The sequence below is a fragment of the Lipophrys pholis genome (genome assembly GCF_963383615.2).
Source record: "Lipophrys pholis genome assembly, chromosome: 5".
NCBI lineage: Eukaryota > Metazoa > Chordata > Actinopteri > Blenniiformes > Blenniidae > Lipophrys > Lipophrys pholis.
Genome location: NC_137628.1, coordinates 17835504 through 17860858, shown reverse-complemented (window position 1 = coordinate 17860858; position 25355 = coordinate 17835504). Strand labels below are relative to the sequence as shown.

The following is a 25355-nucleotide window of genomic DNA, read 5'->3' as shown; positions in this document are numbered from 1 at the left end:
CTTCAGTTCTGTTCTACGACTCTTTTCCTGTCACACTTCTTCCTCTCGGGTGGGATTTTCTCTGCTTGTAATGTCTTGTTTCTGCACTCAACTCTGGACTTTTACTTTCTGTCTGTTGAGCTCACTCAGCCTTCCGGCTTTTTTCCCAGAGACCGACAAAGCCCAGAACTCTGCAGTGTATTGAACTGTCTCATTAGGAGCCAGATCTCAGTTCAGTTTGAGGTTTGTAGTAGGGATTATTAACTTGCACTGCATCATAGCCGGTGACACATATTGAGAACTACACTAAAATAACACATGTATTTCAGTATGAAGTGTTCAAGTAGAATTTGAGCCAGTATTCAATATCATGAAACAAAAAAGATAAAAATTGAATATCTGACCTTTCTAATATTAGACCAAACACTTTGTTAGCATTTGACACGAATTCTTCACTATGTTCTCTTATTGTATAAATTGACAAGCAAATCATTGTTGTCGCATTGGTTAATGTAAAATCCTTCGAGACGAACAAAGACAAAAACATGTAGCATAAAATTTAACACAAGGTCTTAAAAATTATATTTGGGACCTTAATTCCATAAAATTTGTCAAGCTGTATAAACTGAAAGTAAAACAAAACGGCAATGCTGTGCAAATTATTAGACATTACATTTAAGCTGTTGAGTTTTATTTGTATTGATTACAACAGGGAACCTTTATAGAGAAAAAAACAAACAATCCCACATGAGCAATATAGGCGATGAAGAAAAGGACAGAAAACAACAAAGATAAGCGAACCACTGCAGACTGGATCGCAGTAAGAAACAGTCTGGTTCCATTGTCAGAGATTCTGCAGGAAAGTACAAAGAGGAAAGAGAGGAGAGACTGCAGACTGCCGGAAAGAGACAGAATGTTAGTGTCACATAATGGTGACATACAGTGGTTCACCAGAACAGACCAACACAACATGCTGCATAGTTCTGATAAAATGAAATGAAAACGATGCGCGCTTTTCAATATTTTTGTTGGTCTATCTAGCACATAAAGTCCCAATAAAATACATTTACATTCAAGGGGTATGAATACTTTTGCAAGCTATTCTATGAATGTATACAGATTAAGAGTAGGATGAAAGATCATTGCAGTAAAGAAGGTCTCCCAGCAGCCTGAACCTTCATGGGCCAGGACGGCCTGAACGAGCGCTAAATATAACACTGATCAAATATTAAACTTTTAATCTTAAAAGTAGAGACTATGAAAGCATCTGCCTGCCATTCTACTTTTAGGAAAATAACTTCTAGTAAGTCAGCACTGTTGTTCTGTTGGGGTCTAACAGCTCTTTAAGATTTGATAGAACCTGGTTGTTTGGAACTTTATATGTTTAAAAATTTCACAATGAGCCAATGAAGAGGACATACAGTGTGACCCCTCATGTGAGCACCTGTCCTGCAGCATTTTGAGTTAACTGGAGATTTTCTTAAGGGTAATTTGGAAACCCTGATCATGGGAAATTACGGTATTATCTAGTCAAACAAATATTAGTTCAAAACCCCATATCCCACGTTGAAACTCTTAAGACTATATCGACATTTCATCTCATTTCAAATTTGAACTTCAAAGCTTTTTTAACCCCATGAAGCTTTGTTGAGTTCTTATTGCACGTCACACCTTCAAAAGCAATGATTTGTGCCCTAAAGTTTATGTGAAGGCACAGGAAGGTGCTTTGTTTTATTGCCCGTTTGCTCAAACACATTGTTTTGTGTGTGTGCGCTGTACTTCATGATTCTCTGAGGAGAACATTTCTTCTCATTATCTTTCCTTTGCTCGTTATAACAAGAGACACTCTTTGTGGTTTAATCAATTAGTTCATTGAGCATCACCTCACGTAAACTTACTGACTTTGTCTTGCGTTAATGTGGAGTCACGTCGTCTAGTAATGCCAACAAAGATGAAATTGGAGGATGAAATACAAAGGGCGAGTGTAAATCACTCCATTGTGCAGGTGAAGTAATGAATCCCCAAAGAATTTCCATCAAATAATCATACTCCAAAACATAAAAGTCACAAATGTCCCATGAGTAATCATCCGAGTTTAAAGCAGCCTTTCCTAAATGTGTTCTGCTCCTCTTTATTTTGATGAAATTATATTGCAGCTTTGTGAAATAGTTTCAGACTGCTAATGTTGTTTTGTTTTTCCTCCAGAGGAGACAGCTGGGTCTTCAGCTGATACTTGTTTCCATGGTGCGCTGCTGAGATTTCTTTAGGCTTTCCTTAACGCAGATCATCTTGTTGTCCTCCCCCACACAGAGCTTAGCTTTCCTCGGTTACTCTGCACATAATGAGAGTCCTGCAGTACAGCGTAATTGTGTGCGTGTCATGTTAATGCTCACATGCATGCACACTGAGAACATAAAAGCTATGTTTTGCTTTGGTGTGGCAGGTCATGTTTTTTTCTTATCTTTTTATATGCTTTGGTACAGATCTGATGTTGGGAGTCAAATTTATCTTCTTCTTTTTTTCTGCACAAAAAGGCACTTTCAAAATACTGGTGGGACTGCTGGTGAGCTTCTGAGAACAAATACATAAAATAAAATAAATAAATAAAGAACAAATACCTTCCATTTGTCTGTTTGCATTACCAGCATCAACCCTGTTGGATGGGTTTTAAACAGATTCTCTCCCTCATATTCTTACAGTACACAAGTATATATAAAAAAAATAGTACATTGATTCATGCGGTGAATATTACCATTTTGAGTCTGGTTAGGGGCTGTTCTGTGTTAAGTTTGCGTGTTCTCCCACTGCGCTCGTGGGTTTTCTCCCACAGTCCAAACAACATGCATTTGAAAGTATTTGGTGAATCTAAATTGCCCGTAGGTGTGACCGTGTGTCGTCCAGCGCCCTGCAACCCTGAATTAGATGAAGTGGTATAAAAGTGTGGGTGGGTGGTTTGTATGGGGTACTATAAAAAAAATGACGTGTTAGTTATTTTGTATCTCCAAAAAGACTTGAAACACAGTTCATTTGGTAATTATGGACTGGGTAATAATGAGTGCTATTTCTCTTTTTCCTAACACTCCTCTCAATGGAAAATTAAAACTAACAGAGCCATCTCAAGCTGGTAAAGTCATTCTGCTCTCATCTGCTGACATTATAGCAGCAGAGTTTTAAACCTCTTCTGTAATCAACCATTATGGGAGGATGTTTGACTTGCTTTTATGAGGAATTGCATCATCCGTCTTTTCATGCAAGAAAATGACACTTTCTTATTGTTGAGATTTTTTATTGTCACAAGGTTTGCCACTGAAATCCTGTCGATTGTATTTGTAACGCAGCAAATTCAAGAGGTTTCCATCAGGCTCAGTCACCAGCGGGTTGTGTCATAACGCAATCATGTCTTGCTTATTCAAATCAAAGTCACACTTGTTGTTTATATTGCCTCTTTGTCTGGCATCGAAGGAATTACACAGGCAGTTGTGTCTTTAAATGAAAAAGTCTTACCCAGAGTTTTGATTACATATACTCTAGTTGTACATCTCTCAACATGACTCATAGTGACATCGGTTGTACATCTTTAGAATAAATATGTACAGTGTATTATAAAAAAAAAAGACAACACAACATCACCCATGATGACATTCGACCAACCAGGGTATGATGAGATATCACACACTGCAATCAGAACAGTCAATATTTGTCCTGTGATCGCGGCTCATTGACAACATGGAGGCGACATGAAAATGAGTATTTTGATTTCAGTGATTGTGACCATTTTCGTGCCAGAATTCATATTGTTCTCAGCAGTGTGTCAAAGTATTTAGATCGGATGTTGAGGCATTGTTTCACACTACAACTCACTTCTTGAAAAACCTGAACAGTTTGGAGCTCCTTGCGGAGAAGTCGCTTTATGTTTGAAAAGCCAAACCCCACGAGCCTGCTCAGTGCAAAACAAGAAGCAACTAGCAGAGCAAAAATGCTTCTCTTTTACTATTTTCCGCTTGCAAACCACATTTTAAGCCATGAATTTGGACCTCTAGAGTAAAGAGTGTTTTATCAAACTGGCATTACACAAACAAAAAAAACGACCGACCGTATTGAAATGGTACGACTTTAGTTAGAGGTTCAGGTCTGTTCTGCAGAAGCTAATGCAGCCTTGAGACTAAAGCAGAGATGAACACAGCTCTACAGAAGTTTGAGACACTTTTCTTTATAACTCTGTACCGCGATATTTCTTTTGTTGTTCGACTTGGGGCAAATACGACTTCACGGGTCTTTTTTCCTATACACAGTAGACCAGTAAACAAACTTTGATGTGCAAAGTTGGAAGAATTCCCCTTTAAGAAAAGTGTCCTGCTTCGAGTCACAAATACAAGTTTACAGAAAGAAATTAAATATCTGAACTTTTCAGTCTGCTTCACTCGAATGGCCTATTGTGTGTTTATTGTATTCAACTCAACTCAACTCAACTCAACTTTATTTCTGTGGCACTTTTAAAAACAACTACAGCTCAACAAAAGTGCTGGACATAAATAAACATTAATACATAAAAACATGAAGTGCAAACGATAAAAAACACATTAAAAAATATATAATGGCAACAATAAAAACAGTAGCAGAGTCTTCAGCTGTTTTAAAAGCTAAAGTAATAAAATGAACAGTGAGGGGGCTTATCTGATGCGCAGTGGGAGCTCGTTCCATAGTTTAGGGACAGCAAGAGAAAAAGTTCTGGGCTTCCGTTTGGACCTTGGTACCTCCATTTTCAGGGTGCAATTTGTGAAACAACAACAAAGGACTGGACAGTTTTGAAATGCATAAAGAAAACTACAGATTTTATTGAAATAAGACTGAGTGATGAGTAAACATGGGGTGAGACAAGGCGGTAGTGTCGTGCGTAAGTGAGAATTTGTAAGAGGGAGTTTGAACCTGAGGTTTTGTGGTTTTACTTAGATTTTAAAATACATTTATATGAAGTGATTTGTCCCGTTTGGCGGTGGGTTAGCTTTAATCACTGTTGAAGTGTCCTTGAGCAAGATGCTGAATCCCAAGTTCCTGCAAATAAAGATTGCACGATCATTTGCCATTGTGTGTTTGTGTGAATGTGTGTAAAGCTCTTTGAAGCTCGTGAGACAGTGAAAATCCTCTGGGCAATTTTTAGAGTTGCCAGTTCCTCTCAAACGCATGTTATTTGGACTGTGAGTGGAAACTGGGGTACCCAGAGAAACTCAACTCACACGCACAGTTAGAACATTCAAGCTATGCATGGAAATTCCTCTTAACTTAACTTAAACTTAAACAGGGGATATTCTCGCTGTGAGGTGAGAGTGCTAACCACTACCCCATGGTGAGGCCCCATAAGTAAACGAGTGATTCCTAAACCTCTCTGAGCATTTCACTGATGGTTGATCAATCAATGTCTGGTCTGAATGTGTCTGCAGGTGTACAGCAGCATGGAGCATCTCTCTCAGCTGGAGCAAAAAGCTACGACCTCCGTGTCTCGTCGGGACCGAGGCTCGCGTGAGGACAAGGTGACCAAGAGAGAGAGCCTCGGCAGCTTCAGCATGAGGGACAAGAGCTGGAGAACAGGATCCCCTGAGATGTGAGTGTCGGGCAGCAATGGATGAATGGGCTTTAAACGCTTGTTTGTTGCTTTTTGTATGTATGAGTCAGTGAGGTGGGTCGCTCTTCAGACGAGTAGGATGTGAGGGTGTTCATAAGGTTATTCCCTGAAGGGTTTTTTCTTTTTCTACTTCTGGCAGTCGAGCTGTCACATGCCCCGACTTGCCTAAAGAACAGTTTTTCTGTCTCACTGGCACCAATTCTGACACTTTCTGTTTAAAAAGAACTTCATGTGAGAGTTCACACTCACTTTGAGTCAACAGATCCACCTTCTCCAAAGTTTGAAAACTTGGAGTGGAAAAGAGGAGCTGGCTCATCCTTCTCATGAAAAATAATGGAAATGTGGTTCCTCTCTGAAACCGAGTCAATTAATTTACCTAAAATAGATTAACTGCACACAAATGAATTCAATTGGGTGTAAATACAATGTCATTACATCATGTAAACGTATTTGATTAGATTTTTCTTCCATTTGTTTTTCCATATGCCATTTTAAGCCTTTTACTTTCGACACAATTACTGAGTGTTTCTATTTTGAATAAATAAGGTGTATCTTTGTGAATGGCCACACTCAACCTATAATAAAACTTGGCTTTACTTGTGTTCGGAACAGACAAGATTTCTTTGATCCTAAACTCCAGCCTGACTTGTGGAAGATTAGAAATTGAAGAGACACATGTTTCATTTGGATCAGACCTTTTAGTTTTTATCCACCTGAATAAGAAATGAAGTCTCTCTGAACACTAAATTCATATAAATATCGTTTTCTGCTCTTCATGCAGACTGTGATTTCACTAACTACAATTTCTGAGCACACAGAGAAATCAGATTACCTTCTTATGACTACATTTTACTATGTCGAGCATGAACTCCTACGTTCCTATATAAAGTGAAATTCTTCATTTCCTACCTTTTCTACCTGGATAAAAATGGGGTGAAGGAGGCTCGTCATTTAATATCTTCCATATGAGGTTTTCTTTTTTTACAAAGCCAATAAAAGTTATCTGTCTCATCTCCCCAGCTCCGATTCACTTTTGCTTCCACCTCAATTAAGAAATCATTGAGCAATAGCATTACTTTGATAACCATGTGTGATTTCATCTACTCATCAGAATCTGCTCATCATTACAGCTGCATAGCTGCACCAGTTTGGCCTCAGAAAAAGATTGATGCACATTGTAACTGGATTTTTGATTAAATTTAGGGCAAATATTCATGCTGACCTCAGAATGAAATAGATTAACTCGGGTGTGCGAGCAGCTTTGCTATTTTTGAGAGTCCTATATTGTAATAGAGTTCAATACTGAGGGCAGGGAAATGTGACGATGTGACAACTCACCTGTCTAAAGTGTAGCAAACCAAACATTTCATATTTATCCTCATGACTGTTACAGATGTACATAAGGATGCTGCTGCTGCTGCTGCTTTAGCATCCTCATTTTAGAAAACCCTGTGTGTGCGTGTGTGTGTGTGTGTGTGTGTGTGTGTGTGTGTGTGTGTGTGTGTGTGTGTGTGTGTGTGTGTGTGTGTGTGTGTGTGTGTGTGTGTGTGTGTGTGTGTGTGTGTGTGTGTGTGTGTGTGTGTGTGTGTGTGTGTGTGTGTGTGTGCGTGCGTGCGTGCGTGTGTGTGTGTGGTTTGCTGACTCCACCGACATTATGAACACACTACCATGCAGATACACTCCCTGTGTTTATATGCATGGTTGTCTGCGCCATTAAAATAACAATAAAACACAGCACTATTTAAAAAAGACCTTCTTTTTAGTTGATCAGTAGCACAATGGCTTTCAGCCACCTCACAATGCATCACTAATGTGGCTCATCACATCTAGAGGCCTGCAATTTATTTTTATTTATCTTGGCTGCTCAGTGACTAAATAACAACTGTATGCATGTGAAGCGAGTGACGTTACTTCAACTATGCTTCGGCAGTTTTGCACTGCGCATAAGACAAAACTCTCTGTTATGACCAACTGGATGTAATAAGTAATAACATTTTGGAGTTCTTTGAAATGTACCATAAACTACGTTCTGGTATTTCTTGCAAACGATTTATAAATTGTAAAAACTACGTTATCATTGTTTTAATGGTTAAATATGTTCCGTAGCTCCAAACAAATTTTACCTGGTTGAAAGGGGGAAACAAAAAATAAAGATTGCAGACTCATGTGTTCGGTGCTATTGTGCAAAAATGACACATGTTCACCACGGTAAATATCATTCTTGCTCAACATCAAATGTTATCTTTGTCTATATAAGTATACTTCCTGTTTCTTATGCACTATCGTTGAGTGACAGCATGTCAGCGGCCTCTGTGTCATGTTGGATGAATCATTCTTGCATTAGGAGGAATCGATGCAATTCCCCTCCTTGACTTTGTTTGTCCCGCAGGAAGCGTCTGTCTTGTTCGGAGTCCCTGTACATGGAGGGAGACGCGAGCCCTCCTCTTGGCGCCCGGCGACGCTTCTCCGCCCTGATGGATACACATCGATTTGCTTCACCTCTAGAAGGTGAACCTGAATTTCTGACTCGGCAGAATCCATTGAGGGTCCGTGGAACCTCACTGGATGGGACCACCGTCCCCTCGTCATCAAACATTTTGGAACAGAGGAGCAGCCTGAAGGAGATCAACGGAGCAGGTGTGTCTTAGAGTCAGCCAAAGGTGAGCAGGAAAGGACAGAAAATAAATGTCAGGGCGAATCTGAAAATGAGAGATAATCATAATGCCTATAAAGAAACTAAAGAGGGTGCTGAGGAAGGACCAGGTGATAAAGCTACCTGAAATGTCTACTGCTAAGTCAGTGAGCAGCTGAGCATTATTTCACCTATTATTTTCACCTTTAATGGCACTTAAAAATGAAATAACTGTAAATTCTTTCCGACTCGACATATCACAGACAAATCCCCGCGACCAGGAGAGACGGCAGGTGCCACTACGTCTGTCACCACATTATCCCCAGGTCCAGCAGCAGCAGCAGCAGCAGCAGCAGCAGGTCGAGATGTGATGACTCCTTTGTATGACCCTCTGGGGCCCCGAGCCACCAACGACCTGGTGCTCCGCAGGGCTCGCCACCAGCAGTTGTCTGGTGATGGAGAGAAACGAAACTCCAGGACGGGCAACAAAGTCATCAAGTCAGCGTCTGCCACAGCACTCTCGGTTATCATACCATCAGGTGAGACGCAAGATAATAATGACGTGCTCTGGGAAATGTTGACGTTTGACACACAAGTCCAGCATGGCACTTCTTTATTTTCCTTCTCTCTGCCTGCAGTGGAGCAGCATGGTGGCTTCTCCCCACTGGCCAGCCCCATGTCTCCCCACTCCTTCTCCTCCAACCCTTCGTCACGAGACTCCTCACCCAGCAGAGACTTCTGTCCAGCAGTCAGCGTACTGCGCTCCCCCATCACCATCCACCGCTCTGGAAAGAAGTATGGCTTTACTCTCCGGGCCATCAGGGTTTACATCGGGGACAGTGATATCTACAGTGTACATCACATTGTTTGGGTAAGTTTGCATATAACCCATCCATTAAAGCTTAAAGTTTTTGTCTTGACAGTTCTTGTATGAAATTTTGCTGAACCTCTGGTAATGAGTTTGGACTTTTTAATCTGCATTTAAATGAAGTTAAGATTATAAAGGAGACATGACAACTAAGAACTGTTGTCCTATATTTCATTCATTCATCTACTTAAGTACAGAAACAAGGAACATATACTTTGTTACCAACCACCTCTGCTCCTGTGTCACTACACTAATCTAATAGTCGGTAGTTCAAACACTGTTCAACGTAAAAGCATACCTCCTCAGCTTGGATGAAACATGATCATTCCAAACTGTGTGCCTAATCTTTACCTGTAAGTGATCTAATCTCTTGTGGCCTTGGTCACTTTCTGTGTATCGGCAGCATGTGGAGGAAGGTGGTCCGGCTCAGGAAGCTGGCCTGTGTGCCGGTGACCTCATCACTCATGTCAACGGGGAACCCGTCCATGGCCTGGTCCATACCGAAGTGGTAGAGCTCATCCTCAAGGTCAGCATCAGCAGGCTTGTTTGTTCTCTGAAGTACTGCATTGAGGATATAAATCACTGGTTTATTTTGTCAAGGCAACAATATACAGTACTGTGTAAAAGTCTTCTAAAACGTACTTTCCCGTCATGTTATACCAATGAAAAAACATCTGAAGCAATTTGAAATAATGAATACTTTTTTGTGTATTCCCTTTGCAGTGTGCAAAATGATAGCAATAAACCACTACACATTATTTTTGAGAGCTTTTGTTACTGTGCAACATTTGATCGTTTTTGCCTGTAACGTTTGTGCAGTACTGTTTGTCAGTATTTTTGAGTGTAAAAATATAACCATGACTGGTCTGTGCAGAGTGGAAACAAGGTTACCGTGACGACTACACCTTTTGAGAACACCTCCATAAAAGTGGGTCCCGCCCGTAAGGCCAGCTACAAGTGTAAAATGGCCCGACGAAACAAGAGAACGATGGGGAAAGATGGCCAGGAGAGGTGGGAGTTTCTTTAAATCCACAACTATTTTCAAAGATCTGCATGGTGTTTATTCCAGAAAGTCCCATGTTTAAATTTCACTTCCTTCTTCTTCTTTTTTTTTTTTTTGCTCTGTTTCTACCGTCACAGTAAGAAGCGCAACTCATTGTTCCGAAAGATCACGAAGCAATCCAATCTCCTCCACACCAGCCGCAGCTTGTCCTCTTTGAATCGCTCTCTGTCCTCCAGTGAGAGTCTTCCTGGCTCCCCGACCCACAGCCTGTCTGCTCGCTCCCCGACTCAGGGATACCGGTCCACCCCTGAGCCCTCATACCTGGGTACTGAAAATAAACCGGCCTGCACGAATGGAGACAGAATCAGATTCAATACAGCAGCTCTGTAGAAACGGGGCACAGAAATGTTAAACGTAAAGATGAAAGCTAATCAGATTCACACCGCATGTAGCCTGGAAAATGAGCTTTTAAAGTCAGAATGCATTTTACTTTTAAATTAAATGTGCACCATTTTCTCAAGAATTCTTTCCATCTGTATTCATCTTCTTCTGCTCTCTTTAGGTGCTTCGTCCCAGAGCAGCTCTCCAGCCTCCAGCACTCCAAACTCCCCCGCTCCCTCCCAGCACATGAGGCCCAGCTCCCTGCACGGTCTCTCCCCAAAGCTTCACCGCCAGTATCGCTCTGCACGATGCAAATCAGCTGGTAACATCCCTCTGTCCCCGCTGGCACACACGCCCTCCCCCACCCAGTCCTCCCCTCCACCTCTGCCTGGCCACACCATCGGAAGCTCCAACACCACCCAGTCCTTTCCTGCCAAGCTCCACTCCTCCCCACCGGTTGTCCGTCCCAGGCCGAAAAGTGCAGAACCCCCACGGTCGCCTCTTCTCAAGCGGGTGCAGTCGGCAGAGAAGCTGGGCTCGCCTCTGACTCAATCCAGCTCTACAGGGGGGCTGGGGGGTCCGCTGAGGAAGCACAGCCTAGAGGTGCAGCACTCGGAGTACCGCAAGGACGCCTTCCTCTGTGAGCTCGGGCTCCAGAGTCTGCTGGAGACAGAAGGGGAAAACCTGCCTCCTAATCCTCCACCCCTGCCCTCATCCTCAACTCTCCCCGAAACCGGCGTGTTGAAGCCTGTGAGGAGACTCGGGAGACAGGAGTCACCGCTTAGCAGGGAAACACTTTTGGCCGGGAGGGAACGGGAGGAGAGGGAGAGAGGACGAGAGAGGGAAAAAGACAGAGAGGCTGAGAGCGGGGCGAGTCGAGTTGGAGCAACAGGCTCACAGTCGTCTTTAGCAAGAAAACCTCTCTCCTCTGATCTGCCCTTAAACACACAAAGCAGAATGAGTGCAGAAACCACTAAAGCTATAACACCCAGCACCCCCACCAAAGTAACAGGAAGTTTAGGTGGTCAAAGGGGACCCGAGAAAATCTCGCAAAGTCAGGCAGACATACTTCCAAAACACATAGACTCCATGGCTGCAAAAAGTGTGTTGTCTAAAAGTAAAGATGCACAAGGGCAGCAGCTGGGGAGCAAAATTGAACCAAAGCAGGATGTAGAAAACAGAGGCAGGTCTGCTTTATCCAGTGCCGCTTTCAACAAGAACTCTGCTTCTGCTGCAGATAAATCTGTTGGCATCAACACAGGACTGAGTGGAGGTCCTCTGGGCCTCAACAAATCCTTTAAACCATCAGGTATGAGCGACAGCCTAAGAAAGGCTGACAGCAATGATTCAAGGACTCCAGACCTCGGCTCCAAAAGCCCCAAACTCCCCTCTCGGGTTCTTGCTCCTGTCGTGCCTCCGCATGGGCAGCCGCTCTCACTGGGAAAGGTGAGACAAGGACTCGGCCCCGTTAACTGCTACCGAGGCACCCTCGACTGGGAGGACAAATGTCGCCTGGAGGTGGTGGAGGAGCATTCGCCCTCTCCCTCTCCGTCCCCAACTTCGGTCACCCCCTCCCTCTGCGGACCTTTACTCTGTAAGTCGCGGCCCGTCTCCCCCGGCGACAAGACGAGCTTCGTCAGCCAGCTGACCACCGTGGCCAAAAACGTTCTCGGACCAATCAAGCTTGGCTCTCAGGAGGGGGCCAAGAGCAAAGAGCAGCAGACTAAGGCAGCCGAAGAGAAACAAGGAGGCACAGCGGGGAAGTCTGACACTCCTGCTGGCAGTCGAGTGGCCATGGGGGCTGCAGTGGTGACCCAGAGTCCTGCCGGTTCACCACTGGAGAAAGCTGCAACAGGTAGCAGCAGCAGCCCGCCAAAAATGTGACCCTCTCGGGTCCCTGAATGGGACTTCATTGGAAAAGTAAGAAAAAGAAGATGATGCCTTTTTTGAAAGAACAATGCAACAGAAGACAAGCACTTAAAAACAATGTACATTCCAGTTTCAGAGTATATAAAATGTTATTTATTAATTCCAATCATTTACTGAATCGAACTTAAAAGCAGGAGTGAAAAAAAACTACTGTAAAGGTGCATTAAGTGTTGATTTTCTATTATAAATAATTTAATAAGAAGACTCTTAATGTAACGTGATACACTTTATCAGATGTATATGTGTGGGTCTATGTGAACGCATGTCATATGGTATGTACTGTATATATTAGGTACAAGAAGGTCAAAAAGTGCTTTACCGATCAAAACATGCTGAATACTGTGAAGACCAAATCAGTCGCTGTCTTATCCCTCTGCTAGCCCTTTCTTCTTTTTACAGCTTCTTAATTGGGCCAGTGATGTGGTAAAGCCGTAACAATCGTCTCAAGCAACACAAAAGTCTCCAGTGACTTGGAAGCAAGAGGATGAAGCCGAAGGATGAAGTTCGGTGGTCAGACAACAGCAGAGCAGATGAACTGTTTGTGGATGTCACAGTACGGACTGGCGACCTGTTAGTCGCAGGAACGTGCGTGTGTGTGTGTGCGTGTGACCTCTCTGGGCCTAATTCAGATGGTTCTTGAAGGCAGTGTCCTGCTGCAGAGAAAAGCGGGACTGACAGCTCAGGCTCAGTGCTTATCTACACTTCGCAGGACTGCCACCACAGCCCTTTTTTTTACCCGCCACCCCACCACACACACCCCCCCCCCACCAAGGACCAACTGCAGCCACATGCACAAACACACACTCATATTGCCGCAGGAGTCAGCAGCTGATTCTCATGCGTTTAAATCCATGCTCCTGTGGTTCACATGTTCGGACACAAGTGTGCTTGTGAGCAGGCAGGTTAAGACAGTTGTGAGCATTTATCTTTGTCTTTTATAGGGATCGTCATACTCTGCATGATTGACTAAGCAAAGGTCATGACTGAAGGCATCCAGAAATGAATAGTTAGGATCCAGTAACAGGAAAAAGATCCTCCCCTGCTTGAACAACAAATCACCCAGGTATCGATGCTTTCATAAGTAGGTGAAGGCTTTGGGACATGTTAGAAGCACATATACAGTTTAATCCATGTGTTGTTTTGAGCCAAAAGTAGGAAAAGCAGTCAGTCGTGGATGTAGCATATCCAAATTTATTTGTTGAAGGGCTTTAAAGCTAAAGTAGAGTGTGCATATATAAAAAGAGTGAACTCGTTATTGTAAAAACAAGGTAATTTACAGTATAATCAGAATAATGGTGTAGTTAGGTGCTTATGGTTAGGTAGGTAGGATTGATGATTACAATGCGCAAATTTTGCTGTGTAACGTACTCATAAAGGTGTTTGCATCAGTCGTCTCAGCAGAGAGCTCAGAAATGTTCACTGGACAAAACAATTTATGTTTTCTCTCACTGCTCATAATTAGTTCCTTAGTGTTCATAACTTACTAAATATCCAATGTACATAAACTTATGCAAATTATTTACAGCTGTATGTGAGTGAATTTGAGGAAGGGAGCTCAACAATTTTTCATCCAGAGTTATTGGATCTGTTCCAGGTTGAATAAATGTGAAAGGAAATTAAATTCACCCATCAACAGCATTTGCATTTAACAGCAAGGACAAAGCTCTGAAGTCTGTTTGAAAGGGGCCTTTTATGTTTGCTGTCTTCTTTGACATGTGTCACATAATGCATATATTCATATTACATTTTTCCAGAGAAATATTTACGCTAACCCTACAGTTACAGTCACCACTCTGAGGAGTAAACTTGAGCTTCAGGCTGCTGTGAACACTCCGTTTGGACCAGTATCTTGACATTTCCCAATATGGTCATCCACTTCTGAGGCAGTGAGGCTGATGTTAACGTCCAAACGTGCAGTGTTAGGTGTTGGGAGGCTCAGCCCTGTTAGAAAACAGGCTTTCTGGAAGCTGGCCAAACCAGACAATGGCCTTCAAATGACAAGGCCTTCAAGAGGCAGTTGAAACTGTTTTCTGGTTTTCTGACAGATTATCTTGGGAGCTCTTAAATGGATCAGTATAAAGTCATTATCGATGGAAAGGTTTTTTTTTTGTTGTTGTTTTTTTAAAGATGCATTTCACAGCCTGAAATTTAAAGTTGAACGTGGACCTCAAGTAGCTGGTATATTCTGGATAGCAGATATTTCTTGCTAAATGTCATTTATGCAGCTTTTGCCCTTGATAGTGTTTCACTGGGTTTTTCACTGTACAGTTTTACCTGGGAGATGGGTTTTTGTTTTGCTTTTTTTGGGGTGGGTGTAGGGGTTGTTGATGCTTTGTTTATTAAGTCAGGAGCTGGCAAAAATGAGATCTTCCCTAAAAAAAACCCGGGACTTCTGTATACAATGTGCTCTCACGTTCAAACATCAGTCAGTTTTTTTTTTTTTTTTTAATTCGTCATAGTACTCTACTGCCCCCCAGTGGTTTTGAATATCGAGTGTTGAACAACCTTGAAAATGTTGCATTGAAAGTTCAGGCCACAAGCATTTTGCAAAATGGATGTTACTAGCCATAGGGTTACTGAATATGCATTTGTATGTCAGATGACAAAATATTTGCTGTAATGGTCAAATGTTTCAAGAACACTTGAAACAATAACTTTTTTTTTTTTGTCTTCACATGACTGTTAATTCAATCTTTCGTAATAGGGATTACGTTTTTGATTATACTGTTATATGTATTATATTGGCAGGAAGGAGTCATTTTATATCTTGGTATAATAATAACGGTGTCATCAGATCAACTCTAATCACCTGATTAAAAAAATAATACACCTGTAAAATTATACAGCTGGTCTGTCCATTTACAGGCCTTTTTCCAAACCGCTTTGTCTCTACTAGTGTTCCATGTTTGAAACTTTTTTTGTGATTGACAGAGAGAAATGCACTTTATTTGAAAAATGTTTCATTTGATGATATTGTTTGTATTGTTACTATCTTGTAAACTGATATGGATTATTAAAAAAGAATACCACAAATGTCCAAGTATAAAAACATTCCACATTTCTCTGTTCACTGAGGTTGTATTTAGTTGTTCCACTGGAGCATTTTTGTTTGTGATGTGATTCAAATGCAGACACCTGAAGTGCAGTAAAATGAATAAAATTCAGAGATTTGTTCCCAAATTTGCCTCTTCGCACTTTTTTTGGAACTATTTGCAAATGAGTGTACATTTTATTCAAACAATGTATTTTTCCATATTTGAACATCAATCCATTCATCTCCTTTTCCTGCCGTGTCTTAGTCACGGTCATGAGAATCATCCAAGGCTACTTTAGCGTCATTTATCATTCTAATGTACACATCTTTGGCTTGAAGAGGAAACCTGAGTACTTGAAAAAAATATAAGCAAAAGGAAAACATTAGAGCAGCACAATATATATCATACCTTAATTGTTATCAAGAGATCTCTAAAGACTGACAACTGCAATAAAATTGTTTCCATCCACTGTGTATTCATGTTCTTAATTTAAAAGAATCTGAATGTTAAGCAATGATGATTCTGAAATATATTAATACAAAGTCATTATGAAAGGCATAAAAAGGAGAATAAACAGTATAAGCTTTTTTAATAAAATAAGTCAAGTCTATTGTTTTTTGGAAAGCCTGAGCTAATAGTAATGTAGTAAGGCCTGGTTTATAAGAGGTGAGTCTGCCTGCAGTCCTCAAGCTGTTGGACAGGAGAAAAATCACTGTCGTTTGAAAGAACAAATCACACAGACATTAACGTAATCTGCTTACGTGCTGCTATTTATTGCAAAATACATATTGCAAAATGGCATGTTCACCTAATATCATGCAGCCTTAGAAAGCGTCTAAACGTGTCTCTGGATTAGACACTGGGCGTTTTTCCAATTTGTTCCCTTTACATATTTTATTTTATTTATATGTTTTCTTTATACAAACGGGTTATAATCGATCTGAACTATCGCGTTGTTTGCGGCCCAGGTGAGAGATTGCATAAGCGTAAGAGTTACAATCAGCCAATGGGGCACAGCGGATGGCCGTCATCTGGATTTCGACCAATCAGCGTTCCCAAAGCGATTTTTTTCAGCCAATCACGGAGCACCAGGAAAGGACAACAGGAAGTAACTAAGCTCTGCTGTCAGGGCGAGATGCTAAAAGCAACGAAAAAGACAGCTATTATGGAGGCTTAGCGCCGCACAGTGCGTTGATATTAAGTTGTTTGGGAAATTCTGAGAGGCGACCCAAGCCGGGAGGAGCTTATTTGTGCGGAGAAGTTGTTAAAATTTGCGGGCAGCCCGGTTTAAATGTCGAGGTGACGCCGGGGCTAAAGTTAACTCGTCCGACTCGCTGTGTGACTACAGTCCTGACAGTCCGGTGTAATTAGGACGGTGGGAATCTCCTCCGAAATGAGACAAAATACGAAAACGTTGACACGCTTTCGCTTCAGGTACGTACTTTCTGGTTTCTGCAAGTTTATTTTAGTTCAATATGCAGTAAATTATGTGTTACATGTGTGAATGCAATATAATAGGCGAGGACGTTGATCTGAAATTCAGCTGACATGTTCAAAGATCACACACACACACGCACACTGGTCAGACTGTGAGAGAACAACACACGTCATGTGATTAACATTTGACAACCGGTATGTCAGGCTCTTTTAGCCTTTCTTTCTGACCGTAATTTAATCATTAGAGACGATAATGTGTGTGTGTGTGTGTGTGTGTGTGTGTGTGTGTGTGTGTGTGTGTGTGTGTGTGTGTGTGTGTGTGTGTGTGTGTGTGTGTGTGTGTGTGTGTGTGTGTGTGTGTGTGTGTGTGTGTGTGCGCGCGCGCGCGTGTCTGTGTTCCCTTTCGAAACCACTAATCATCAGTTTCAGTGCAGACTGAACGAATCACTGTATTCTCCTTCAGTGTTTTCACGCATTGTGAAATCAGTGGTTATAAACGGATCACTCCATTTACACACCGGCTGTGTGAAGTTTACTCACACTCTTTCAGGAAGTAAGGACTTGGGTTTGGCTTGCAAATACGTGAGAAATCAACCCTATCACAGAAACTCGCTGGTTATTTCATGAGGTTTTAACAAAGAGTGAAAAAGTCACATTTCATTTGAACATCGGAGACACTCCTCTAAGGAGGCGACAGCCTTATCTTTAATACTTTTTATTTGGTCTGCACTATCAATATTACAAACAACTGATAAAGACTTTTTTATTATGCATGGCAATAATTACTCCTTTCCGAGTTTCAGTCCAGATGCTAAGAATCCCCACTGTTGACTGCAGCTTTAAAATATTCTTAATTATCAGAAAATGCTAAATACTCGACTGCAACCAAGCTGTGGGACAGGCTATCTTAATAAGGTAAAACATTTTGATAATGACCAGGTTAGTGTCACCTCACAATACTACGACTCAGGTGTGAGTTTATTTCCTGTCTTCTGGCTTCGTTTCTCAACACAGCTCTTATGTTGTTTTGTCGTATGTCTAATTTTTGATTCATAGAGTGTCCCAACGTTAGTGTTATTAATTGTTTTTCTGTTAGGCTTTGACTGTTTCCCTTCCCTTGACCCGTTGTTGGTCTCTCACGTCACTGAAGTGGTTACCAGCAGTTTAAGGATTGATGCAGGACGAATATTCATGAGACCAAGCTGCCTGTGCAAAGTTCAAAGAGGCCAATCATTGTGTGTGCTTTACACCAAACTTTCTCCACAGTCTTTCAAATCTATCAGATTTGTCTTATCTCTTCCCCTTGATAAAGATAATCAGTCATTTATTTATTTATTTAAATATGAGGGTGGGGAAAAAGACAAACACTCATATTCACAAAAGAAGTATCAGGAAGAAAAAAGTCAAGAAGTGCACGGAGTTGAAGAGTGTCAAAGTGTTGGGGTAAAGAATGAAAATGTATTTTAACTGTTATTTACAATTTCCTACTTCCTCCCTCTGTCTTTGCCCCATCAGTTTTGCGTTGCAATGAGAAGTGACGGAGTCCAGCTCTGAGGGCTCAGTGACATGAACTCGGTGTCTCCCAGTGCGGTGCAGTACGTTGGGGGAGTGATGCAGGATGAGCTGGTGGAGAGCCGGAGGCCGCAGCCTCCGGAGCAGCAGGGCAGTTTTGGTCTTCGGCTGCCTCAAACTTCAGACGCCGGGAGAGAGGCAGCCGGAGAGCCAGACGAGATGGACAAACTTAAAGCCAAGCTGATGTCGGCGTGGAACAACGTCAAATATGGTTTGTAGTTAGTGCTGATGAATAAGAACTGTAGAGTACAAGACGAATTGCAGCTCTTGCAGATTCTTTGGCCACCTTCAGTTTTCCTTTTCTTTCTTTGCAGGTTGGACTGTGAAGTCTAAAACTTCCTTCAATAAGATTTCCCCCGTCATCGTCCTGGGACACTCTTATGTGCTGAACAGTGAAGGTGAGCTCCAGCTGGCAGAGGCTGTATTTCACATAAAGAAAAAGAGAAACTTCAGGATGAGCAGGTGTTGTGGTGAACAACAGTGGTACTCACACTTTTTCCTTTGCGAGAGCTCACTTGGTTTAAAATAAAACTGAGCACTGAGAGAAAATGGACTGTTTCCCTTTTCTTTGATTTCAAGCTGACTCATCTATGAAACTGAGTATTGTCATTTTAACTAAACGACACAAATAGGAATCCACTTCAGTAAACTAAATCTAAAAGTTATTTTTGTTTCTCCCTTCTGTTTCAGATGAAGTGGAGCGGTTTCGTCTGGCGTTTGTGTCCAGAATCTGGCTCACCTACAGGCGGGAGTTCCCTCAACTGGAGGGTTCCACCTGGACCACTGACTGCGGCTGGGGCTGCATGCTGCGCAGCGGGCAGATGCTGCTGGCGCAGGGGCTCCTGGTCCATTTAATGCCCAGAGGTTTGTCTCTGCATGTCTCACACACATGCTGCTCCTCGTGTACAGAGTCAAATGTTAGATAGGATTGGATACCACAGACGGGAAGCGCCATCTCACAGTGAGGATGAGCTTGTTGCTTAAACAAATCTGCAGATTTTCATCAAGTGATGCTCTCATGTATTTCTCACTAACACTCCCATCCTTTCAAAGGCTTTGACACAATGAATAGAAATACCATGTGACCTCATTTAGTCCTTTTTTTTACAGTTCTGGTCTTTTTGGTGTGAATCTTTACATAGTCCCACATGGTATTACTGCTTCTATCTTCTCTTGTTTCTATTACTTTTATTTACACATTTAGCTGTCTCATTATGCTGTATCATTTTTACTTTTCTGTTTGGGTAACATTTAAATACATATGGCTGAAGTGTATCCCGCCTTCTCTCAACTTTTAAATATGAACCTTTTTGTATTTGGTCTAGACTGGGCGTGGCCAGATGCTCAGCAGCTCACTGACGTGGACTTTGAGGTCTTTCGACCACGATCTCCAGCCCGAGCTGGGGGGGTCCCCATCCCCTCCTTTGGCTCGACACGGGCACCAAACACTCCCGAGAAGTCGCACAGCCAGGCACCGAAAACCAGCCTAAAGAAAAGACCCGAGTGTGTAAAGGACAGGCAAGCAGAGCCCGTTCACTCCAAGCTGCTCACCTGGTTTGGAGATCAGCCCCCTGCGCCTTTTGGTGTTCACCAGCTGGTGGAACTTGGCAAAGGTTCAGGAAAGAAGGCTGGTGACTGGTACGGCCCCTCTATAGTGGCTCACATACTCAGGTAAGGGCGTCTTGCTTAGGGAGGATGTCATTTTATTGGCCTGGTTTTGCAGAAAGCATTTAGATGGATAGATGGATGGATAATTCAAGTATTCAGCAGCCGACATACAACAAAAACCAACAGATTAGTAACCGGAATAACACTGAAGTTTAGCACACCAAAACCTATAGAAATACTCAATGTATTAAAAGTCGATATACAATATTTATACATCCAGGCACAGTGATCTAATGTGATTACAACGGACAGCATGAAAAACCAGCTGTCGTAAACTACATCATGATGAGTTACACATTTCATGTAGTTACGTGTTTATAAAATTATCACATTTTTTCCCTCTTCTTTTTCTTTTCTGCCAGAAAAGCGATGGCTAAAACCTCAGTGATCCAAAACCTGGCTGTGTATGTGGCTCAGGACTGCACTGGTAAGATTTCTCAATAGAGTATTCGTGCGGTTGAATCATTATTGTTCACATTAATCAGTAATCATTTCTTAGGTCTAGTGTGTACACACTGTGGGTAGTTTCACATATTTCTGTCCTCACTGTTCCCTCCTAGTGTACAAAGAGGATGTGGCACGTCTGTGTGACGCGTCACTAAGTCAGAGTCCTGCTGATCGGTCGAGCCCCGGCTGGAAGTCTGTGATCATTCTGGTGCCGGTCCGCCTGGGAGGGGAGGTCCTCAACCCGTTGTACATCGAATGTGTCAAGGTTTGTGGTTCTCCATGTTCACAACACTCATTCATCCAACTCCCCTGTGAGATCTAGTCTGACGTTTCTTTAGGAATATAAACAAATGTCTGTAGCCTTTAAAATGGAAACATCCGGTTCATTTTAGAACATCCTGAAACTGGATTGTTGTATTGGAATTATTGGAGGGAAGCCGAAGCATTCACTCTACTTCGTCGGCTTCCAAGGTAAGAAAAGACATTTCCTTGTTCTTGGATGAATTACAGGAAGAAAAGGTTCCTTGATGTTTTTCTTTTTTTTTTTGAATCGATCAATCAGCTGCAAGGCAGAACAACTAACATTCTGTACTTGTGCTGAGCACATTATATTGTTAAAACCACTGCTTTCCGATTGTCTGTCCCGAGATAATAGAAAACACGTCATTATTTGTGGTAGATTTTGTGCTTGTAGGAGGAGAAACCTGCATAAAACCAGTCTGCAAAGCAAACATTTCTCAAAGTCAAAAGACAATTAATGGAGGATTTTTTTTTTTCTTCCTCCTGGAACAATGATTCTCTAAATGGTCATGAAAAAGGAAACTTTAGTGAACAAAACTCGATTGTGTTGTTTGTTTTTAAGTGTGAGGTTTTTTCTTTTGTTTTTAAGAAGAAAAAAAAACACATTTCAACACAAGGACTGCTTTGTTGTTGTTGTTTAATGATTGTTAAAGCAAAATGTCGCTTCTTAGCTTCTGCTGCAATGTTCTTCCAGCGCTGTTGCTTCTAATATATAAAAATAGGAAATGGCATCACACAGCTATTGGATGAGTTAATTAAATACCTAAAATGTTCAATTCCTCCTTCCCTTCCAGATGAGCAGCTTTTGTATCTGGACCCTCACTACTGCCAGCCTGTAGTGGACGTCTCTCAACTCAACTTCTCACTGGAGGTTTGTTGTCGTGCCAAACGTCTCATTACATCCGTCACTCCTTCTATGAGGACTTTAGTCTCTGTCCTCCATCCTCCAAGTTCAGCAAGGCGACCTTCACACTCCGTAGTAATCTGTCCATACAGGCTTTATTATTGTCCATCATGTCCACCTGACAATGTTAAATGTTCACTGTACAACCTGAATCTCCTTTCATCATCCTGCAGTCTTTCCACTGTAGCTCTCCTAAAAAGATGCCCTTTAATCGCATGGACCCCAGCTGCACCATTGGTTTCTACGCCAAGAGCAAGAAGGACTTTGAGTCTCTGTGTTCTGCTGTTAGCATGGTGAGTCTTTACAACCTCAAGTCCCAAACTGGAGCAGAATGGAGACGCCACCAGCTTAGCAGGACGTCTGTGAGGAATGAGTTCAGGACACTGGGAACTGCAGGCTCCATACAAAACTTTTTTTAACTAGGGAGTTTTTGACAACTTGGACAAAATTGCACTGTAAAGTGTGTGTGCGTGCGTGTGCGTGTGCGCGCGTGCGTGCGTGCGTGCATTAGTCCTTGCACAATATACTGCAAGTGTACTGTGAGATAAGATAGTCAACTGATCAACCAACATCCAGAAGTAATTTTACCTTTTTTTGCTTTAATGATGAAGAGACGTGTTGGCCTTCCTTCATCATCCGTGGTCGAAAATGTATAAAGTAGGAAAAATGCGCCTCAAAACTTAAATGCCATGAACGTGTTTAGTGTTCACTTCGTGGTTTGCCTCATACTATTGAACTGATGTAGTTTTTGTGCTTCTTTTATTTTTGGGCAATTCCAATAAAACTGTGAGGCTGGATTTGATGACATATTATAACAATTTGAGGATTTGCAACAAAAAAGACAGAATAGACACTGTTTTACCACAAATTGATTAGAAGATGTGTTGAGATTTCTCTTCACTTGTCTTTTCTTACATAGATGATGCATTGTGTTGCATTTTGAGAACGTGTTTCAATTTGCATTTCTCGTCCTCTCAGGCTCTCTCCTCATCGAAAGAGAAGTACCCCATCTTTACCTTTGTAGAAGGCCAAAGTCAGGACTATGGACTCGAGGGTCATAGCAGCAATCACAGCAGCCCCCCAGCACACATTTTGCCTCCGGGAAAACTGGGCCTGAGTAACAATAGAAGGAGCAGCGACGAGTTTGTCTTTCTCTAGAGCTCATGGGGGGAAAGACGCTCTTCCAGCTCCTGCCTGTAGGGGGCAACAGTGGACAAGTTATTTCCTTTAGAAAAGCGAAAGGCTGTGATGGTACAGCTGTGAGACTGATGTGACTCTTTGAACTGTGTCCCCTCACTGGTCGTCAGCGCTGCTGTCTTCAGCGCAGTGCGAGTTGGAATCATAAGCGAGTGGGACTTTATGCATACCGACCGGAGCACTGCTTTACTGGGTGAGGGTCATACTGATATGGATCATGGTTAGAAGTGTTTCAAATACTTGAAGTGTCTGTGATTCAGTTATAAAAATGAAAAATCTCAACGACATGTTTCCTGAGCATACTGGACAGATGGAGGTGGGCAGCCTCATACTGTCCTTTACTTGTATTATATGCCATCTGCTGTACATCTTATTAATTTCCACTTTCTAAATGTATTTATCAAGTTCACGTATATGTGTGTTTGTATGCGAGCGAGTGCCAGGTTTGTGTAATTTATTTGTTTTGTCTATAATTGTACAGAGTTGAAATCTGTTGTGTTGTAGGAGTTTGACCTCCTCCACGGAGCGCCTCAAACAGCCGGAGGTTCACTCCAGGTGTTGTGGTTCTGCCTGAATATCATAACGGACGACCCGAGGGCCTCTATTCCACACACCTCCAGCTTTGTCTCATCGTTATTTATAATTAAGAAAATGAAACGCTCCCAGAAATCTCCTGTTACTTCCTTCCTGCTGGTTCAAGAATTAATCAGAGTCCCCGGTTGGTTGTGAGTGAAATTATCCTCTCAGCTGGAAGTAGAAGTGTTTCTGTACCTGCGAAGCTGTGCGCTTGTCTCATAAAGCAGACTTGCAGAGGTAACTGGACGTGTCTTCGAAACATCTTCTCTGGTTAGGCACAGGTTTTAGATTTTATTTTCAGCCATACAGCCAAGGCAATAAGACCGACTGGAGCTCAATGGAGTTTTTGCTCATGAAACATCTGCTGCAGTGTTTATTTCTCCTTTTCCTTTTTTGTTTCTTCCTTTCTCTTTTCTTTTCTTTTCTTTTTTTTTTGTTAAACATAAAAAGATACTACTGCAAGTTGCACTACTACTGTTTTGGGGTTTACTGGTCTGATTAAACAATCACTGGAATTGCATTTTTCTTGTCTTATGCTTTGTAGGTGCAGTTTAATCATCCTCGCTATAATGAGGATGCAGTTTCCTCTGAAGATTTTGTCCATTGGGTCTCAGCTGGTTCAGCATTCCAGGAGTAAATTAAAGCACTAAGAGAGCTCACCTTTCCAAGATAAATAAAAATAAATAATCTTGTCAAGTATGTAGAGAAGCAGTGACAAACTTTTGTTTTTCATCACAGTTGAATGCAATAGCTGAAAAATACTTGGATAAATGACATTAAAAATTGTTTTCTTTGTTCCGAGTGTGAGAAATATTCATTTTTAAACTCTTTCTAGTTTTGCTTTGTACTTTTTCTACCAAGAGTATTTTGATGTATATCAAAAACTTTGAAAATATTCATTCATCGAGGGCATACAAAAATGTATTCATAAAAATGTAAACTCAGAACTGCTCAAGTTGCATTAAACAGATTATTGTTTGCGATTGTGGTGTACAAATCTTCCACGCTGTGTGGGATGTTGCTGAAGTTCAGTTTATTCAAGTTGTTTTCTTCTCAGGAAAATATGAATTAAAAACATGTTTTGTTTCAACAATCTGTTAGATGTTCACTGCAACGCAATCATGTGTTATGTCTGTTTATGGGTAATTTTTAGGCAGACTATCCATCATTTTAATCTTATTGAGGGCCACACTGGTAAAGTGGTGAGCACTCCTGTCTCATAGCCAGTCTGAGTTGGCCTCTGGAGTTTATCCCGTATATTTTCTCTAGGTACTGATTGTTCTCAAAGCCAGGAAATGTGCATTTGAGGATCTAAATTGCTCCTTGATGTGAAAGTGAGTGTGTGTGTGATTGTCAGTCTTTCTGTGTTTACCTTGTGATGGGCTGGCGGTCTGTCCATCGTGTGCCCTGAATTCAAACTCAGTCAGTTGGAATTGACTCAAGAATTCTGCAACTCTAAGAGCGATGTGGAAGACGGATGGTTATTCATGTTAAAACTTGGGTCTGTGCTGGATTAAAATCCATAAAATATTTCAATATGTCGAAGAGTAGACTAATTAGTAAATTTCTTTTATTTCAGTTAATTTTGTCAAATATATTATTCCATCATCACCCAGTACATAACTTCAATTCATGATGTCACTGCTCGGTCAAACTTTTGTTTATGTTTCAGGCAGACGTGTCAAACAACCCGGGTATGGCATTGCAAAGTTTAAAAATTACAAACAAAAAACGGCGTCCATTTTTCAGGGAAAGTAACTAGTATTTCAGAATTATTCTGTGATTCTCTGGGGATCATATTGTGAGT

General features: G+C 41.7%; 2 protein-coding genes across 2 annotated transcripts in view; both read left to right on the top strand.

The window, feature by feature from the left end:
• The window catches only part of LOC308110084 (microtubule-associated serine/threonine-protein kinase 1-like), a 94727-nt gene extending 79144 nt beyond the window's left edge, over positions 1 to 15583 (top strand). Inside the window, exons 20-27 of the mRNA XM_080464150.1 lie at positions 5418 to 5578; positions 7989 to 8236; positions 8495 to 8770; positions 8870 to 9102; positions 9503 to 9625; positions 9974 to 10110; positions 10240 to 10427; positions 10665 to 15583. Of these exons, the coding sequence (XP_080320276.1) occupies positions 5418 to 5578; positions 7989 to 8236; positions 8495 to 8770; positions 8870 to 9102; positions 9503 to 9625; positions 9974 to 10110; positions 10240 to 10427; positions 10665 to 12367 (3069 nt within the window). The 3' untranslated portion in view covers positions 12368 to 15583. The remainder of the gene's footprint in view (positions 1 to 5417; positions 5579 to 7988; positions 8237 to 8494; positions 8771 to 8869; positions 9103 to 9502; positions 9626 to 9973; positions 10111 to 10239; positions 10428 to 10664) is intronic.
• A 936-nt stretch (positions 15584 to 16519) lies between these two features.
• On the top strand, positions 16520 to 24636 carry atg4da (autophagy related 4D, cysteine peptidase a). The gene is made up of 11 exons (XM_080463328.1): positions 16520 to 16881; positions 18400 to 18667; positions 18771 to 18854; positions 19147 to 19320; positions 19782 to 20127; positions 20487 to 20551; positions 20685 to 20836; positions 20964 to 21042; positions 21666 to 21742; positions 21949 to 22068; positions 22754 to 24636. The coding sequence occupies exons 2-11, from the start codon at positions 18451 to 18453 to the stop codon at positions 22931 to 22933; spliced, it is 1494 nt and encodes a 497-aa protein (XP_080319454.1). The 5' UTR covers positions 16520 to 16881; positions 18400 to 18450; the 3' UTR covers positions 22934 to 24636.
• The last annotated feature ends 719 nt before the right edge of the window (positions 24637 to 25355 follow it).

Bases quoted from the DNA above. Each gene is read 5' to 3' on its own strand.
- atg4da (XM_080463328.1), top strand. From the start codon at position 18,451: ATGAACTCGGTGTCTCCCAGTGCGGTGCAGTACGTTGGGGGAGTGATG. The intron at 21,743-21,948 runs GTTTGTTGTCGT...ATCATCCTGCAG, and splicing joins AACTCAACTTCTCACTGGAG to TCTTTCCACTGTAGCTCTCC. The intron at 22,069-22,753 runs GTGAGTCTTTAC...TCGTCCTCTCAG, and splicing joins TGTGTTCTGCTGTTAGCATG to GCTCTCTCCTCATCGAAAGA.